General features: G+C 44.5%; 2 protein-coding genes across 2 annotated transcripts; one reads left to right on the top strand and one right to left on the bottom strand.

Moving 5' to 3' along the window:
• Positions 1-1,566: 1,566 nt before the first annotated feature.
• LOC109786496 (transmembrane emp24 domain-containing protein p24beta3) lies at positions 1,567-5,660 on the top strand. Its single transcript, XM_020345069.4, has 4 exons — positions 1,567-1,992; positions 3,894-4,080; positions 4,265-4,372; positions 5,176-5,660. The coding sequence occupies exons 1-4, from the start codon at positions 1,780-1,782 to the stop codon at positions 5,307-5,309; spliced, it is 642 nt and encodes a 213-aa protein (XP_020200658.1). The 5' UTR covers positions 1,567-1,779; the 3' UTR covers positions 5,310-5,660.
• Positions 5,661-6,372: 712 nt separating this feature from the next.
• Positions 6,373-9,197, bottom strand: LOC109786497 (uncharacterized). Its single transcript, XM_020345070.4, has 7 exons — positions 9,037-9,197; positions 8,069-8,379; positions 7,863-7,982; positions 7,622-7,777; positions 7,082-7,254; positions 6,784-6,889; positions 6,373-6,693 (listed from the first exon to the last, which is right to left on the bottom strand). The coding sequence occupies exons 2-7, from the start codon at positions 8,309-8,311 to the stop codon at positions 6,664-6,666; spliced, it is 828 nt and encodes a 275-aa protein (XP_020200659.1). The 5' UTR covers positions 8,312-8,379; positions 9,037-9,197; the 3' UTR covers positions 6,373-6,663.
• Between the last annotated feature and the right edge of the window lie 10,312 nt (positions 9,198-19,509).

Here is a 19,509-nt window from a genome sequence, read left to right as displayed (position 1 = left end):
CCATAGAGCAAAAGAGGGCGTTCCATGTGACCGCGAACGCTCGCATGAGAGGTCGTATGGCACAGAAACCGTGGTTCCTCGTCCACTTGAACAAATTTTACAAAAGGGACCAGGCCAAAATGTCAAGAGAACGTTCGCGGGCAAAGCCAGAACAGAGTCATTTTCATCCCTCTCCATGAACCCTAGTTGCCGCCATTTCCATCTCCTTAGCCACCAACAACACCATAGTTCATCTTCCTCTAGATCATACTTGTAATCGTGCATCACACACGACATCCATTGTAAGCCGTATTATCAATTAATAAATTTTCATGATGTGTTCTTCATGCGATCTGATCTCCATGTGTGAGTAGTTCGGTAAGGTATGGGTTGAGGCAAAGGCCTTGCAACCCTCTGTATTTGTGGTGGAGATCAATGGATATATGGGATTTTATAGCCAAATGATGTCGTTGGAGGAGTCCCAAGGGCTCCAGAGGGCCCCACCATGCGGCCTGGAGGCACGTGGCCTGCCGGCATGGTGCCCTGGTGGCCCCCCTCTGTTCCATCTTCGGTTGCCCGGTCTTCTAATCTTCCAAAAATAATTCTCAAAAATCCCCATCTAATTTGGACAACTTTTATTTCTACACAAAAATAACACCATGATAATTTTGCTGAAAACAACGTTAGTCCAGATTAGTTTTGTTCAAATGATGCAAATTGAAAGGAAAAACAATAGCAGAAGTGTTTGAAAAGTAGATATGTTTGAGACATATCATGCGACAGAAACACTCACATTTAGACATGTCTCCCGCTCTTCGTAAACTATATTAATCTGTGATTATACTTCCACGAGAGTTTCAACCAGCCCTGTGCACTTGCAAGACATAAAGTATTTTCTGGCATCGTGGAAGGGGAACTAAAGGAAACATGGCTGGAAGGAAGAGGTATGGTCGCTATTCAGTCATCAGATTCACCGACGGGGATGAAAAGGTAGGCCATCTATCGCGTCCACGATGTCCATGGAGGAACACACACTTTAGGCGCCATCCCTGTCATCCAATGGTGGTGATGATGAGCTCGATTCAAATCGTCCTTACACAGATTTTTTCTCACTCACCACGATGAAGCCACCACCATAATGGCCTCCGACGCAGCGAGGAAGGAGATAATCCATTTGCATCGAGCGTCAATGAGATCAATCCTTCGATAGGCATCACCACACCATCATCTTCAGAAGAACCACCGTCGCTAGCCGGCAGACGCTGCTCGCACGCACCCACAGCACACCCCTCACCGCATGTTGCCGGTAACCGGCACGACGCCAAGCTCCTTTAAGGAAACACCATAGCTAGCCCTACTATGTTGGGCGGAGCACCGAGCACCGTGCACCTCCCCCATCTCCTCTTCGTCCGCCATTTGGCAAACACCGTGACCAGGGCGTCTCCTTTATTCTCTTTACGTACTCACCAAAAGGCGCCTTTAAACGGCAGCTCAAGGAGGCCACGCAGTCGGACAACGCAGCCACTCGCAGTCACACGGCCACGTCGCACAAACTCCACGTCGGCATGTTGCACTATTACGCAAATAGCAGAGTCCTTTATTGCAAAAGCACGCGACATCTGCCCCCTCCCCGTCCGCAATCTCGCCCTCGTGACCTCCGTCTCGCGTGCCCTCCCCTCCCTCCCCGACCCCGTCGTGCGCGACCGGAGCTCGCCGCCCACCCCCCGTGAACCCCAGCCCTAGACCAGCGGCGCTGGTGCTTCTGGTGCGAGCGTTGGATCAGCTACCCACCGGCGGGCCATGGCGAGGTGGCGGCCGGCGATGCTGCTGATAGCGGCGCTGGCGCTGGCGGCGGCCGCGGGGTGGCGGGCGGAGGCGCTCTCGGTGACCGTGACGGACACCGAGTGCATCCACGAGTTCGTGCCCTACGAGGGCGACTCCGTCTCGGGCAACTTCGTCGTCGTCGACCACGACATCTTCTGGAGCTCCGACCACCCCGGCATCGACCTCACGGTACGGCGCCCGGCCGATCCCCCCACCTCCTCTGGGCTACCTTCTAACAGCGCCTTTGATCTGGCTATACGAAGGTCTGGATTTAGCTGGGTTTATGGGTTGTTTTACTTGGGATCTGGGGAATTGGATTGGCAATCGAGTGGGGATGGGGGCCTCCTCGTGGGATCTGCGGCTTGTGGTGCGAAATACCTGCGGCGATCTGGTGATCTCAAGTGATGTCGATCATTAACCTTTGTGATTTAGGTTGCTTTTGATGTTTAGCTGTAATTCGTTCCTGTTGTTGATTGGTCGTTTAGTCGATTCTGTTGTGCTCTGGCTCAAAGTCAGGATTTTTGGAGGAGATTTGGTGGATTGTTGCCCTTTTGTCATACGTTTGCCATAGTCATTCAGGCTGGATGGATTACGTGTGGATACAGTTGCCTCACAAGATGCTAATTTACGTGTGGGTGGTCTATTATATGATTTGGTTATTTTTTCACTGGAGAAAACATTGTATTAATCCTTTCGCACTTATATTTATGTATTCATGATTCCTTGGTGTATAGTAGAAGTCAATGAACCTACCGTACTTTCCCAACAGCAATAGGTTTTCTTTCCTTGAATCACAGTTAAAGGATCAGTTCTCAACTTATCTTCATTTAGAAGTAGCATCTGAACTATCTTTCACTGTTTATAGGTATTATATGCTTGATAATTGATGTGTTTCTTTATCTACATGTAAAATGGTTGTCTTCTCTGGTTTCCTTTGCATTTGCATGCTTTGTTATCTGGTGTATAAAGGACAATAAGACTGACATCTGGATTTAATTGACAATTTGATTCAGTCAACCTGTTTATTTAGAATTTGCTTTCAACAAATGCAGACTCAAGTAGAGAACCCGGGCCGAACTGGTCAGCAGAACACTGAAATATTTTGCTACGGTGTTCCTGTCATGCTGGGATGTTGCAAAAGCAACAAAACAGTTGAACTCGGAAAAAATCACATCAGTGGAGAAGGCTCCAAAGGAGTTGCTTCCTGTCATGCTGGGATGTTGCATAAGCAGCGAACGTGGGAAAACCTCTTCCCAAAGTTTAAATGGTTAAATGACCTGTTTTGTAGTAGAGGGCAAAAATCAATTCTTACCCATTATTGTCTAAGATCTAAGATTAAAAGAAAATGTTGTCATATTGTCCTTGAGGTTTAAACTCTGCAAATTAGAAGCATGTTTGTGCATTACTATTAGCAGTGAGGAATTCCTAACAGTTCTCTTTGGAAGAAGAAACAAGTAAATTTTTTGTTTGGAACTCAGACGTGTATATTTTCCATCCTACTTGGTTGAGGATAATGCTAAATGAATTGGTCTTGCAGTATTGCTAGTTAGCGTAGGCATTTTGTAGATGATTGATGAGGCAAATTAAACATCAACTTGTTTTTGCTTCACCTCAATACTAGCATCAGCATATGAACACAATTAACTTCACTCCAGCTATATTAGATGGTTTATAGTTCATGTGCTGAGAAAAATGGTGGTTTGTTTTACGCCAGTGCATATATTATTTGTTTCTCCTTATGACCAACAATGCTGTTGGCTACTGGAAAATATTGGAGTCCATCCTACTTAGTGTATTACTACTGTGATTTTCTTACTTTGGTTGGGATGTGTCATTTTTGTTTCCCATGTGAAGAATTATTTATTTCTTAATAAAGTTGATCTATTTCAAAGACTTATGACTTATCCACTCCTCTTTTCTTCATTTAGTTTGTTAGTATACATACTGGTTGCATCTGTTATGTTCACTTGTGAAATACGTATTGAATTGTAAGCCTGCATTTTATGCCAGTACTTAAGTATATTATTACGTTCACTTAACAATCCATCAACTTCTTCTGATAGTCTATAGTGCATTTTCCATCAATGTAGGTAACTTCACCAGGTGGTAACACTGTATATACGATGAAGGGAAAGTCTGGTGACAAATTTGACTTCAAAGCTCCAAGGGGTGGAATGTACAAGTTTTGCTTCCATAATCCATATGGGGCACCTGAAACTGTTTCTTTCTACATTCATGTTGGGCACATACCCAATGAGCACAATTTGGCGAAAGATGGTCAGTGTACTGACTGTGTCCCTTGAGATTTTCAGCATCTGCCTATTCTTTTTTTTAAAATTGCGTGTATTGAGCAACAATCAGTTTGATTGGTTTATGTGATCTTAGGCTTGCTAGTTCATCAAGATATCTGTTCTCAACTTCTGATTCCTTCAGTTTTAACACTTTTTTGTTCCTGTTCCAGAGCACTTGGACCCTATCAATGTGAAAATTGCAGAGCTGAAGGAAGCACTGGAATCTGTCACTGCCGAGCAGAAGTACCTAAAAGCACGTGACGCTCGTCACCGACACAGTAAGCTTCATAAACTTTCTTCTGTAGATGTTATCTGGTGATTTTGGCCTTCTTGTATGGCCCTGTTAACCATGTATAGAGTACATAAATTTCCTGTGAGTTTACTCTGATCCACCCAATACTAGATTTTTTAAGCGAAGTATGATACTAAACTGAACCACAAGAGGCATGACGTCGGCTTGATGGCAGCCATGCCTCACGGGCAGGGATGAACTAATGAAGGAGACTTATTTTTATTGAGGCAGTAGACTCCTAAAGATAAGATGGAGATAATTCCTAAAGCTAGCAACTAGTCAAAAGGTATCAACTAGTCAAAAGGTGTCAACTAAATTCCTAAAGCTAGCAACTAGTCAAAAATATCCGAACTACTGAAGGAAATGCACTAGGACAGTTGGAACACTTACATGTCCACGGTTTGTTAAGTGGGGAGGCGGTGACTAATTTCCATTGGAGTTTATTAAGCTTCCTTTTCTCCAGTTATGCTCCCTTGTAGAATTAGCATCTTTTCTTTTACCCACACCATAGCAGTGTGTTGTTCAATGGTGAATACTTGATCTTGAATAGGGAACAATATTCAAACTTATTTTTTGTTTAACCTGCCTATCTCAGTTTTTTTCTTTAGTTTGAAAAACACCAGAGTCAAATTAGATACCGAGAATGACAGGGGAATTATTGATATTTAACACATCCAAGCTGCCAAGGACACTGCTCATTATCCATTTATTGCTTTGCTGTCTTTACATTTATCCTATCTTCATATGATTTTTGTGATGATGGTGATGTTCATGGCCAACTGAATCCAGCAAACGAGAGCACCAGAAGGCGTGTCATGTTCTACACGATGGCAGAGTACGCGGCTTTCATGGCCGCCAGTGCATTGCAAGTCATTTACATCCGTCGCCTGTTCAGTAAAAACGTGGGGTACAACAGGGTCTAGGGCACCGTCTACTTCAAGGCATGGCAGCAGCAGGTGGCTCCAACAGGGAATGTTTTATGTCATATTGTAGCTTTTCACTCCTTTTTTTTGGTGTTAGTCTAAAAATACACTCTTTAATTTATATCACCATGTACCTTTAGCAGCAACTATCGTGAAATGTGAAGGGCACTTGTGGGACATAGATACATAATTAATCCTCAGAGTCTTCATCATATTGAAAGGGAAAAAAAGGGTGTCGAGAGTATCGATGATGTGCTATGAAGTTTGTAAATCCTGGTACAAAGTTCTTGTTCTCTCTTTTATTCTATCACGTCTTGGTCCAGGGACAGGGAATGGGCTAATGGCTTGCAATGAAATTGCGATGATCTAGCTAAGCCTCATGGGGGTGTGATTTGTGTCTAGGATGCCGAAAAGCTTGGTAATATCATGGGTGGTACTGGGTATGGAGGAAAATTTTGTTGTAAACTCTGTTTACAGTGTCAAAATTTCATGGGTATTTATTGCTCCTCTTTTGTGAACGGTACACTACATGCAAGTGAAACTTTGCAAGACAGAAGGACATTGTTGTTTGTAAAACAGCCAACACGCTTCCTGGTTCCTACGTTTTCAGATTCCATATGTTTGTACTGTTCATCAAACCTTGTTCCTGTGACGTCGTTTTTTCCTTCGTTTTCTCTTCCTCCATACCGAACGGAGCCTAATAGTTAGAAATCCAATGACAGTAGCAAGTATTGTGAACCCATTTGTTTTGTACTCCCTCCGTTTCTTTTTAGTTTGCATATAAGATTTGGTCGAAGTCAAACTTTGTAAAGTTTGACCTACTTTATAGGAAAAAATATCAACATCTACAATACTAACGCTATATGTATGAAAATTAATTTCATGATGCACCTAAAAGTATTGATTCTATATTGTGAGTCTTGATATATTTTTTTATAAACTTAGTCAAAGTTAACAAAGTTTGACTCTAACCAAATCTTATATGCAAACTAAAAAGAAATGAAGAGAGTACAAAAGGAGAAATGAAGTAATCTGCTGGCGCTAAAATCATAACGCCAGAAAGACCAAGAGAAATTCTTGAGGAATTCACGGCGAAAAGTGTGCGAACCACAAAGGTGTAGCAAGCACATACATGTCCGGTTCCATTATATCGTAGCTGAAGACGAAGATTTACAGCAGCTGTGGGTTCTATATACATGTATTTACCAAATATTTCACAATCTTCAGTACAATAGACCTGTTTCTTCAGTACATTCACATTAGAGAAAGAAGATTCGTCCCTGGCTTTGGATGAGGCATGGGTTCTGTAAACTTGCAGGCCTTTGTATGATCATATTGCTTGCTCTTCCTTCCATCACACTCTTGGCCATTGGGGGCTGACTACCTGCAGAGTTAAAATAATAACCAGGCAAACCAATGAGGATCTGATTTCATTTGACTAGTTTCCAGAGATTCGATGATTGCTGCTACGAACCTCTAACGTACTGAAAACTAGCTGCATCCGACTTGCTACTAGCGATGGCTCCTCTGAACTGCCTGTCACAGCCATCTGTTCCAGCTGCAATGTTTTCACTGGCAGCCTGTGTCGAAGTTTCGTCCGCGTTTGATTCGATCAGTGGTAAGTAGTACTCCCTCCGTTCCATAATTTCAGACGTTTTTTTGACACTAGTGTAGTGTCCAAAGGCGTCTTACATTACGGGACAGAGTGCTATATAATATAGAGGATATTATAGGATGAAAGAAGAAAATGTTGACAGATAAAACTTTCTTACCATGCCATGCCTTTGGTGTAGTAAGCGTTTGCTATCAGGGCACAAAATCCTTTCCACTGATGCAAGACATCCGCCGACACTGGTGGGGTGGTAGACCACCTGATGACCGTCGGCTGTGGCGTGCATAGGATTGTAATGAACACTATACTGAGCCACAGAATGCACTCCTTTACCTATGGTTCATGAAAAATTCATCGTTGAGACTTGAGATGAATGGAAACGAAACTCCCGAAGATCTCGTCAAGGGTCTTGGCACAATGAACATGTCCTCTACGGGGCTAGATGATACCATATATCAAACTCCATATCTTGTCAGTGTGACTTATCAGACTTAATCTACCGACAGTCATTATCAGATTCAGAAGAAAGTAAAAGGCATGCTCTTCTCAAAAGAAATAGAGCAAAGCAAACTCATTGGTTTGAGTGTAAAACTGTGAATACTACAGAGCAGAGCATAGTTGCAATGCAAGACATAAGAAGATAAAAGATACTGTAGTTGTAAACTGAAGCAGACTAATTTATATATTTGAACATGCTAACCTCAAAAGAACGAACTTTGAAGCTCAAGCTTGTTCCTCCATAGGATTGCAGGCCTTCGATCTTGACACCAGATTTTTTTATATCCATAAGTTCCTTTCTAAGCCCCTCTTCTGTACAGCCTAGGGCATATGCTTGCACTCCAGCACTAACAAACCCCTGCAAACATTAAAAGGCGACATAATGATTACAGACAGAAAATATGTCAAGAACACCAGTGAAGAATCTCAACAAGAAACATTACTTTTATGTTATCTCCGCCTCCTCGATCAATGACATTCTTATACTGCTTGAATAGGCTGGTTGCTATATTACGCGACGAGCGAAAGTCCTCGTCCGATGAAGCATTAACATGAAATCGATGCTGCGCCCAACACAATGGTTCAAACGTAAACAAATTGTGATTGAGTATTCAGAAAAATAGGAGGTCAGTGGAAAAGCATACCGTACCAGCCAGTGCCGTGTAGTTCTCTCATTTAAGCTTCTCTGAAGATAATGGCTGACTCTGGTAAAGTTAACTCTGAAGCTAGAAACAATGTGTGGCTTCTGTACATGATGGCCTTCGATGGAACTACAAACCGTATTGCAGCCTAACAAGTTGTTAAATGGACTGGCGGTGCTTTTCGGGAATGATTTCGGCTCTTGGTAAGCTCCAGGATTCACGAACAGAAGAGGACCATGTAGCGTCGGCATGGCTGGACGCTCATCAAGCTGCGGCAAGCTGCTCACGCATTTCTCCAGCAACAGGAGGGAATTTCAGTCTACATCAGAGAATGCTTTGATCAGCCACGGATAAGGCCTCAGGGCTCCAAATCCGTTATATCTTGGTAGGAAATTACAACAGAAAATTGCTAGTGCCGTACAACAGAATGATCCTCTCTATTCCTCCTAACAACATACTGAATTTAAAGTTGAAATTTTACAAGCTAGCGCAACACTCTAACATACTGCTCCATCATAATATATGGATTGCCATGTTGATGTGGTGCTAAACCAGATGACGACTGTACATTACTGCGCCACACCTAGTGATTGCTTAGTACTCCCTCCGTAAAGAAATATAAGAGCATTTAGATCACTAAAGTAGTGATCTAAACGCTCTTATATTTGTTTACAGAGGGAGTATTATACTAGGATATGCATAACCAAGATGGACATCATGCATCAAGTTGTATAAATCAGTAGCTCATAGATGGCCCACGCACAAATTCGGCCATTTCTGGACCGCCGACAACCCAGCTTGGTAAAAATCTTGGAAAGGACACGGAACTGAAGATTCTTCCAGAGACCAGAAATCCCAACCCCAAACAGCCAAATACTCCACATGCCGGATCGGACAGACACAGATAATCAATCCGTTAAACCGGAACTAACTAAAGTGACAGAGAATTAAAGGGTGGCAGGCGAGCAACCATTACCGCCGGAGGAGGCGGGGAGCGGCCGGAAGCTGGCAGAGAATCCGCAGGAAGACGGAGAAGGGGATTGTGTGGTGAGGAGGTGAAAATAAAAACACCGTGGAGGGTTTGCTTGTTAAAAGAAGGGCGACGGAAATGCTGCGGAGAAGGGAGGGGAAAATTCAGGGGCCACGAGAAAAAACGACTGGCGAGGCGAGCGGCGACGTGGACCCCGCGGAGAGCAGCCCATCGCCCTCGATGAATCTGTTTTTAGTCGTGGCCCGTTCGTAGCCCAGGAGATGCTATTTGTTGGTCCACGAATAAATCCGTTTGGATGTTCTCCACAACAACAAAAAAACCTCCGTTTACATTTTCTTTACGTTGATAAGTGCGACGCGTGTGGCATGAAGCAATTTCAGTCTGACGTTGTTTGATATCAAATTTAGTTGCCCGAAGATGGCAACTTTAGTTGTGAAGCATGGCAACTTTCTGTTTGGATGGTAAGTTTCAGTTTTTTTGGGGTTTTTTAATGACAATTTTAGTTATAAATAAAAACGTCAGGACGGTGTTACTTCGTGCCACACATGTAACACTTATCATTTGTTCTTTTAGGGTATAACTAAACTTTATTAATTGTAGTCCACATAAAGTGGTATAAAAGGGGATCATGGATGGATCAACCAAAGGTGCCGCCCCTGATCAAGAGAGTTTGAAAACTTATCTAACCAATCTGCGTCAGTGTTTGATCCGTAACCTTTAAAAATAAACTTGCAATTAACTAAACTAGCTCGCTGCTTTATCTTTGTTTACATCTAAAATAAAAGATTGAGCACACCACAAACAATACAGGATCATATTTTCTGTACTAGCGTTTTTATTTTTGCAATGCTTTTATTTGAAATGAGGCAAAAGATAAGAGAGTGGTCCGGTTAATTAGAGAAAAACCGAGTAAAAACTTAAATTACAAACCCCATATAGGACACTTATAGACGACCTTTTTTTAAAAGGGACGCTTTATTACTTAAAAGATTTAAGCATTACACCCGGTCTCTGCATAACTTAGATGCACATAGCCAAACAAGGTCCTCTTGCACAAACAAACAATAAAAAAAGCAAAATACAAAGAAACATGAATAGTCCGTATAACGCCTAGAGCGGAGGGGGCCACTCCTAACACTATCAGGGAAAACCTTATACACAGAATTTTAGCAGTAGCGCTTGTTAAAAAAGGGCGCTACTGCTAAATAGCAGTAGCGCGTGCAGGATAAACGCGCTGCAGACACAAACGTAGCAGTAGCGCGTCTACTTTTAAAAGCGCTACTACTAAAATTCTCAGTACTAAGCCGATAGGCTACATATGGTAGTAGCGGTCTTCTAGAAAGAGCGCTACCACTAAGTTTATTTTAGCAGCGCGTTTGCTGAGAAACGCGCTACTGCTAATGAAAAGAAAAATAAATGAAAAACAAATAGAAAAGTAAATGAAAATGAAAGAAATAAAAAAAGGAGAAAGAAAAAAATAAAATGTAAAGAAAAATAAATGAAAAAGGAAAAAGGAGAAAGGAATAGCAGTAGCGTCTGTTCATCAAAGGCGTTATAGATAACGTAGCAGTATCGCTTGTTTAGACCCCCGCTATAGAAAGAGAAAAGAAAATAAGAAAAGAAAAGGAAAATACATAGCTATAGCAGTAGCGCGTTTACTGAAAAGCGCTATAGCTATAGCGTTTTTACAGAAACCGGCTACCGCTAAGTTTGACTTAACCCAAAAGCGGTTCCCCCCCCGGCCACCACTCCCCCCCTCCAAATCTCTCGCCCCACTTTGCCGCCGTCTCCCCAATTCGCCGCCGCCCTACTTCGCCGCCGTGTCCTGCCGACGTCAACGCCCCCGGAGCCACTAGAGCCGCGCGCCGTCGACACCACCGGAGCCGCGCGGCCTCATCAATGCCACCGGAGCCGCCCCCGGCGCCAGCGGAGCCACCCTCGAAGCCCTGCCTCCCTCGCCGTCACCGGAGACGCCCCTGCCTCCCTCGCCACCACTGCCTCCCTCGCTACAACTGCCTCCCTCGCCGTCACCGAAGACGCCCCTGCCTTCCTCGCCACCACTGCCTCCCTCGCCACCGCCGGAGCCATCCTCTGTAAGCCCCCACCCCTCCTCTCTCTCTCTCTCATGCATAGCACAAACATTGGACAGAGAACTAGCTAGCTAGGTTAACTAGTTTAATTAGGTTAATTATCTAGGTTAGTGCAAAAATTTAGTTAGGGCTTTGATAGAGAACTAGTTAGGTTAACTAGTTTAATTAGGTTAATTATCTAGGTTAGTGCAAAAATTTAGTTAGGGCTTTGACAGAGAACTAGCTAGGTTAACTACTTTAATTAGGTTAATTATCTAGGTAAACTAGGTTAACTAGCTAGGTTAAATAACTAGGTTAATTAGGTTAGGTTAACAAGCTAGGTTAAATAGCCAGGTTAATTAGGTTCGTTAGGTTAACAAGCTAGGTTAACTAGGTTAGAGGAAAAAATTATTTTAGAGCATTAGGTGAGAAGGGTTAGAGAAATGGAGTTCCTTTGCAATTTAATTGGGTTTTGTCCTAGGCAGAGAAGCGTTAGAGAAAATAATGTGTGTGTGTGTGTGTGAGAGAGAGAGAGAGGAATAGCTAGAACAGAATTTGGGTTCTGTCCTAGGCAGAGAAGTGTTTAGTGAGGTCATTTTGCAAAGGTTTTTGATTTTTGAAAAGACCACTATTTTCTAGGAAAAGAATTTAGGCAAGTTTTATTTTAAAGATGATCCTTCCTAGACTTTTATTGTTGATTTTATCTTTTCATTGAAGTGGTCATGTTATATCTTTTCATTGAAGTGGTTCGATTGTGCCCATGTGGCCTTTTGTTGTTTCCAGGGAATGAAGCGTGGGTGGCCTATGTTTTGCCGGAATGTTGATTCATTTCCGTTCCGGCAAATTTCAGGTGCTCGATTTGTCCACTTTTTAGCAAAGGTCATGCCGAAATTTTCCGTGAATTTCGGCATGACTTGTGCTACAAACTAGGACATATCGAGTGCCCGCGATTTGCCGCACCGAGAAGGAGTCAACGTTCCTGCAAAGCATAGGCCTTTTTTATGTCACTATTTATTTTATTAGGTCTAGAATTAATTGACTAGATTTAATCGTAGGAAACATGGCTAGCAACGATGAAGGACAGGGTTCTAGTGACTGCGACAACGTCTACCTGGCGGCAGAAGAATTTTTTAGGGAAGCCGACGATCAAGAGTTGATGTTGCTGGGTCCACCTGTCACATCGGAGATTGAGACCGACATCGAGACCGGCGCTGAGACTGAGACCGACGCTGAGACTGAGACCGGCATCGCGATCGGTGCTCAGACTGAGACCGACGCCGAGACTAGCGGAGCCGGTATAGAACCGAAAGCAAAGAGGCAACGGCTTCCTAACAAGCTCAGGACTACTAGACTGGTGGTCACGGAGGTGGACGACGGAAATTTTGAGCCAAACGCGCCCGAGGAAGCGCGCGCGTGCTACGGCAATCAAATAGGCTGCATCATACGGACAACCGCCACCATCAACGATGAGAAACTACAGAAGATAGATAATATGAGGCCCTCCCTTCTAAAGAAGCTGCACCAGATATTCTTGTTCCCGGGCCGGAATGAAAAGGATTATAAAGATCCAGATAAGGACCCGGCAATGAAGAAGATAAACAAACACGCCATGACCAAGTTTAGCGACGCGTTGGCCGCCTGGAAATCAAGGGTGAAATATCGGATCGTCAACAAAAAGGAACCCTACTCCGAGATTGTAAAGGATAATCCGACAATCACGGCAGAGCACTTTGAAATATTCAAGGCGGCTTGCGAGGCCGAAGCTGCCAAAAAAAGTCGAAGTACATGAAGGGGCTTCAACAGAGGAACATTGGGTGCCACCACCTCGGAAGCCGTGGTTACAGCGGGAAGAGGTCCATATGGGCCAAGGAGGACGCGGAAGCCGCTAGTCTGGGCATCCCAGACCCCTTGGCGGAGTTCATCGTCCCGCAGGAGCGTGATGTCCTCAGGGCCCGACACCGTTGGGACCCAGTGAAGAAGGTTTTTGAGACGAACGCGGTCACGATGGAGTTCATGAGACTGCTGGTAATTTTAGTTTCTGATCAATTCGACTGCATGTTAGTCATATTTGTAAACAATCCTTGTGCCTTTTGCAGAGAGAGCAGCACAGGATTGCGGCCGAAAGCGACTCGCCGTCTGAGGCGTTGGCGAGGCCCAAGTGGGACACTCCATTCAAGCGGGCGCTGAACATATTGAAACGACTCCCGGTGGAGACTCGACCGTCGTATGGACGCGTGCACGGTGTCGGAGACGGCGCCACGTGGAAGAAGTACTACCGAGAGACCACGGAGGAGAGAAAGGAAAAACGGAGGTTAACTGAAGAAAACATCGACAAGAAGGTTGAGATTGCGGTTGAGAAGAAATCATCTGAGACAGTCGCAACAGCGGTAGCTGCCGCAAAACAGGTGCTTGTAGATATGTCTACTTACTTGGTTCCGACCGTTTTCAATTGGAGCAGGCAAAATCCAGAAAAAAGTGCAGCAGACTTTCCCCTTGCTGACTTCTTGGGGAGCAGCTCGACTAGCGTTGCACCAGCACCTGCAGCTGCACCGGCTCCCGCACCTGCTCCCGCACCGGCTCCCGCACCGGCTCCGGCACCGAACGTTCTCGGCGGTGCTTCGTCTTTGACTGAGCTCGACGCCCTCACAGTATCCGTCACACCGGTCCCCTTCAATAAATGTATAATCTCACGTTTTCGTTGCCTTTCGGATGTCTCACATCGCAGACTTTTCTTTGCAGGCCAACGAAACCCCGTGCACCATATTGTACACCATCGGCGACTAGAAGGTGGATGTGGGGAAGGCGACGATAATGGAGCCGAAGGAACCATTGTTCCACAGCCGGCCGATCCCCCCGGACGTCTTCAAGGTTTCCGTGGCCAGTGTCAAACCAGGCCATGAGAATTTGGCTCCTCTGGTACTAGTGGGGGATGACGACGAGACCCCACGGTGGCTTGGTGATTGTTCCAATGGGTGGGTCCTGTTGTGGCCAAAGAGTCTGCTTCGTCTGGAGGCAGCCGGGAGCACACCCACGAGCACGCAGTTAGGTATGAACATCAACACCTCACCTACCCAATTAGCGTCGGCTGTCGTGCTGGGTGATAGCGGAGGGGGTGAGGAAAAGGCTCCATTAGTCGCTGGTGACGTCGCCATAGATGAGGATGAGGATGACGATGGCACTCAACAATATGTCAATACTGGCGCCTACTTAGGGTTTGAGCGTCATGAGTCGGTGCCTGAATTACCGTCTCCGGAGGCTAAACGTATTATGGACGACCTTCCGGTAGTAAAGAAGTCTAGGAAGAGACCGAGGAAAGGCAAAAAAGCTTCTTCTATGATCCAGCCGCCTCAGCAGCCTCGGGTTCAAGACCGTATAGATATCCCCGGTGCGGAAAAATGGCATATCCCCGGTCAACCAATCCTACTTGAAGCAGCGCTAGGGGCCAGATTCGGCGATCTAAGGAGACTTCATGACGATGTGCTGCGGATAGAGAAAGGCCTCATCGCCTCGAAAGATCCAGGATACGCACTCTATGTGGTTAACGTTCCGCGGCAATTGTCGTACATCGACACATTCCCCCCGGAGAAGTTCTTCCTTCGTTCAATTACATATTCAACATGTTTCACGTGAAGAAGCTGGATTTTACGTTTGTCCGCCTTTATGCCTTGCACATGAACTACATCATCGGGGTTGAGCAGATACCTCATATCTGTGTCGCTGACCCATACTTCATGCACGAGGGCTTCTTGGGAGTCTGCGCAAAGCACCGTGAATACGCGAGGGAATACATCGTCAATTTCATGCTCGCCAATAAGGACAAGGAGGCAATTCTCGTGCCTTATCATCCCCTGTAAGTCATCCGCGCGGATATCCTTCCTTCGATTTCAATCATTCATTTGCATGGTGGAGGCTAATTAATTTGAGGTGTACTTATTTTGCGCAGCGGCGGGCGCGCCGTCCTCATCATCCTCTACCCCCGATACTCCCACGCTCTTTACTTGTACTCGTCGAAGAACATTAACAAAAAGGATTACACCCACATCAAGTCTGTTCTTGACAGTGCTATGTTTTACTACGACGCACGGGGTGGAGAGGTCAAGGACAAGAAGAGAAGGGACGGCAGGCCCGCCTTCAGCCATAAGACCGACTTCTACTGCATCCAACAACCAAGTGATTCTCTTAATGATGGATTCTATGTCCCACACCACATGCTGGAGTACAGACGGGATCACCAGAACCTTCGCATGTCACCTACATCCGGCGATGCCCATATTCTGCAATGGGCAAAGAACGTAGGAGATATCGAGGATCATCAACTTCGAGCTGAGTTCTATCACATCCAGCACGAACTTGCCCAAATCATCATGAAGGAGGTCGTTGGAAAAACAGGGATGTTCTATGAAGAAGGACAAATGTCACGGGAAGACGTCCGAACACGGGTAGCCGCTCAGCGTCTCGACCTGAAGCCTTTCACTAGGCTCGGGGACTATCTCCCTGACTTGGATGGATGGCACTACATGTTGGAGTGATTGTCGATATATGACAATGTGTCCGTTTAGTCCATACTTTCTGTATGACGAAACTTTGAGTTATGCACGACGAAACTTTATTTGTGATGTAATTAAACTGTCCTCCTCGACTAGCGACGATCACTCTAGTTAGGGCATTTTGGGTACGATCAACTTTGTTATTTATGCTTATGATATGTTGCTTCTATTTTTGCCAAGTCTGTCTCTTTCCGTTGCTCAACTATATATGTTGCATATCATTGACTCATGTGACGATGCAGGTGCATAGATCATCGATGGCGAAGAAGTGCTACGCCAGGAGTATATATATGACAAGTGGCCAGAGTGTCAGGCCCAGGTGTACCAGTTTCCGGTTTCCGAGCGACCGGCAGTAGTTAGTTTAGGTTCACGCTAATGCGAGAGAGGGATATGAACTCATGTACTGCATAGTTCCGCTCTCACTCAAAGTGATATCTCTTCTCGCGTATATCATTGTTTAGATGGATGACGATGTAGTTGCAAGTAATCGAGACTTGTATCGCTATTTTTGAGATGATGACGAGAGACCACTTTGTGTTGGATGATGATTATGATGATGACATGATTTGATGAGACTATTTGTATGTATATGCTATGATTACATTTGTATGTGTATGATATGCTAAAGATTATTGTATAAAGCCTATTCAAATAGAAAACAAATATGTAGAAAAAAACCAGAAACTAATAAAACTAGCAGTAGCGAGGGGAACAAAGTTAGCAGTAGCGCTGCCTTACCAGTAGCGCTTCCTGCTAAAAAGCGCTGCAGATATTAGCAGCAGCGCTCTGCACTAAAGCGCGCTACTGCTAGCCATGTATAGCAGTAGCATGGGACGACAGGCGCTACTGCTACACGTTAGCTGTAGCGCCTTATCAGTAGTGCGTCGTCCAACGCTACTGATAGGCAAAATACCCACGCTACTGCTAGGGTTTTCCCTAGTAGTGTAGGATCATGATGCCACCTATGTTGGATAAAAGTACCCCTCGCTGTAACCTCTAATCGTGTACACACATCCGTAAATAGGTCTCGGTTCTCCAGGCGTTGTAGAGAGGACCATAAACGAAGAGTCCTGATACATCTGTAGATAACCTGCATCAGAGAAGTATTTTTATCGTTAAAAACCTTATCATTTCTACATAGCCAGCGACCAAATAATAGCAAGGGCTCCCACCCTGAGAAGAGTTCTAAACCTATGATCAGTCCCATGTAACCAGTTGACAAATATATTAGCAATACTACAAGCAGGCCCAGCCCATAGGCCGGGCAAACGGGGTGCTCGCCCTGGGCCCCAAAAGATAGGGGCCCCAGCCCAGGTAGCATTCCTTCTACAATACGTAACAAGCCCAAGAAATACAGCGAGAAAACAGAGAGCCCATTCAGCCATGAGCAAAAACCATCGTTAATATTTCTCCTTTTTCTTCTCCTCGACTCCTTCACTTCCCAAAATCCAGACTCCCAGTGCCATCATTCCCGTGTGTTTCCGATTCCAAGGTCGGCGCTGGCCATTAAAGGCGAAAATTCATTCCCCAATCGGCGCTCCTTCCTTTATCAATGTTCTGCCCGGTTGTAATCCCGTTCCTCCTCGATTACTCTGGCTCTGACAAGTCCACATCTACCTACATAGGTCTTCTTCTACTTTCATTGGATCTAAGTGTGTGAGAGAGATAGGAGATTAGGAGAACAAGAGAATGGCGGGAAATTATTCAGTTCATGGTGTCGTCTTCTTGTTCGCGTTGACTACTGCAACCTGTGGATCTGGCCACCTACATCCATATTCAGGTGCTTCCCCCCCTATATGAGTCATTGTATACTGCTTATTCTTGTTTAGTGACATATCATCTAGAAAGTATTCATCTGGTAGTAATAGAAGGAAAAGAAAAGGGTAGACAGATGAACTGGTAGAATTCCAAAAAGGATCAGAACTAGTAGTTCTTCTAGGGATCCCCTAGAACTGACCATAGGAAGTAAAGAGCAGCAGACTGTGAATACATATGCTGCTAATGATGGTATGATGAACAAGGGTGATAGCCCAGACAACAAGAAAACCTCAATTTATTCACCAAATTCAGAAGGATCCATGAAACTAGGACAATCTGAATGATAGGCTAGGATATTTTGGTTGACAAGGGTCATGTAAGAAGTAATGATATTGCATTCCCTCTAGATAGTAATCCCAGACATTTTTCACAAACTTATTATTCCAAAAAGTTGAGCAATAGAGAGATACCTGGCAGGAAATGGTTGGCTTGATATAAACATCTTAGCAAAGTGTACTGCTTTTGTTACAAGCTTCTCGAATCCCACACCAAAAAGTTGGGAAGAACTAAGTTATTATCCGGTGAAGAATTTTGGAGTAAAGAAGATGAAGGATTGGGAAGGATCCAGAAACAAATCTACGTACAAGTGTTAAGTTCTTATCTAATGGTAACACATATTTTTAAGTAGAAACCAGTTCAAAGGGGTTATTTGTTTTGCAGAACAAAATGAAGTCCCCATTGTTCAAACTTACGAAAGCGAGTTTATGTGGAATTACATTGTTTGATTACTATCGTTGTGCAGTTCACTTGATGATAAATAAATTGTACTGTCAGTTTTAAAATCTATGCTATGTGCAAGATATTTACTTTGCTTTTGAAACAGAAAATATTTTGAGCTTTCGAGTCAACAAGGGCCCCTTGTTGCTGTCTTGCCCCAGGGCCCCGTATATTTGTGGGCCAGCCCTGACTACAAGGAGGATACAATACATAAGCTATTTGGATGACTAACCATATAGAACGAGTCAATTTGCATTGGAAGAATAAAAGTTTTATCGTCTCATCATGGTGACAAAAGACGCAATGCAGACTTCCATCCCAATTTCTCTCAGTAAGGTTATATTTAGTAAGAATGACTCCACGACGAAGATACCATGCAAATATTTTATTCTTAAGAAGTATCTTCGTCTTCTAGATCTTCTTGTTATTATCAACTGGCACATCAGACTGGATTAACGCTCTATACATAGACTCCACTGAGAATTATCCATTCCCATGGATGTTCTATCGCAGTATCAGACCCATGTGACAATTGCACCGTGGACAACCGCTTGAGCAGGATGTTCGATGAATGGAGTCTTGGTCCAATTGAACCTCTTCTGAACATCACATTTGGCGGAAATGATTCCATTACCGTGGTGATAGTATCACCCTTGTGGCGCAAAATGTTGTATAGAGTCGGATATTGTTCCCGGAGTGTGGCATTTCCTAGCCACTTGTCCTCCAGAATCTAATTTCCGAGCCGTCCTTAATCGAGAAGGATCCATAGAAAAAGAAATATTTTTTCGTAGCCATTAGACCTGCCCAAAAGTGGGAATCCCCAGGCTTCAAGTATACTTGGGATACTGCCTTGGAACCCACATATTTCCTCCTTAGAAGGGTTTGCCATACACCTTTTTTCGTCAGTAATTTAAACAACCATTTGCCGAGAAGGCCCTATTCTTAACCTCAAGGTCACAACACAACAAGATATAGACACAAACAAGATCATTACACAACGAACGACATAGTCGGATCATCAACATCTAGCGAGAATGTCATCGGCATCATCCATCGGAATAGATTAGGCGACTTCCACTTCGCCTTGGACAAGCACAAAGTTACCAACCGTCGAGAGGTTGCACCGAGCAACAAAAGCAACGCCAAACAGTCGACCGGGGCGTCGAGGCCATGACAATTCTGATTTTGCCAAAGAGCTTCATAGGAGAAAGTTGCAAGCCTCACACCAACCTAGTCCAGTGCAACATCCGGAGAACACCGCCCGCTTGAACCCATTGAGGGAGTCCTGGACTAAGGGGTCCTCGGGT

The sequence above is a fragment of the Aegilops tauschii genome, chromosome 5 (assembly GCF_002575655.3).
Source record: "Aegilops tauschii subsp. strangulata cultivar AL8/78 chromosome 5, Aet v6.0, whole genome shotgun sequence".
NCBI classification, from domain to species: domain Eukaryota; kingdom Viridiplantae; phylum Streptophyta; class Magnoliopsida; order Poales; family Poaceae; genus Aegilops; species Aegilops tauschii.
Note: the sequence above shows the minus strand (reverse complement) of the source record. Positions and strands in the feature narration are given on the sequence as shown.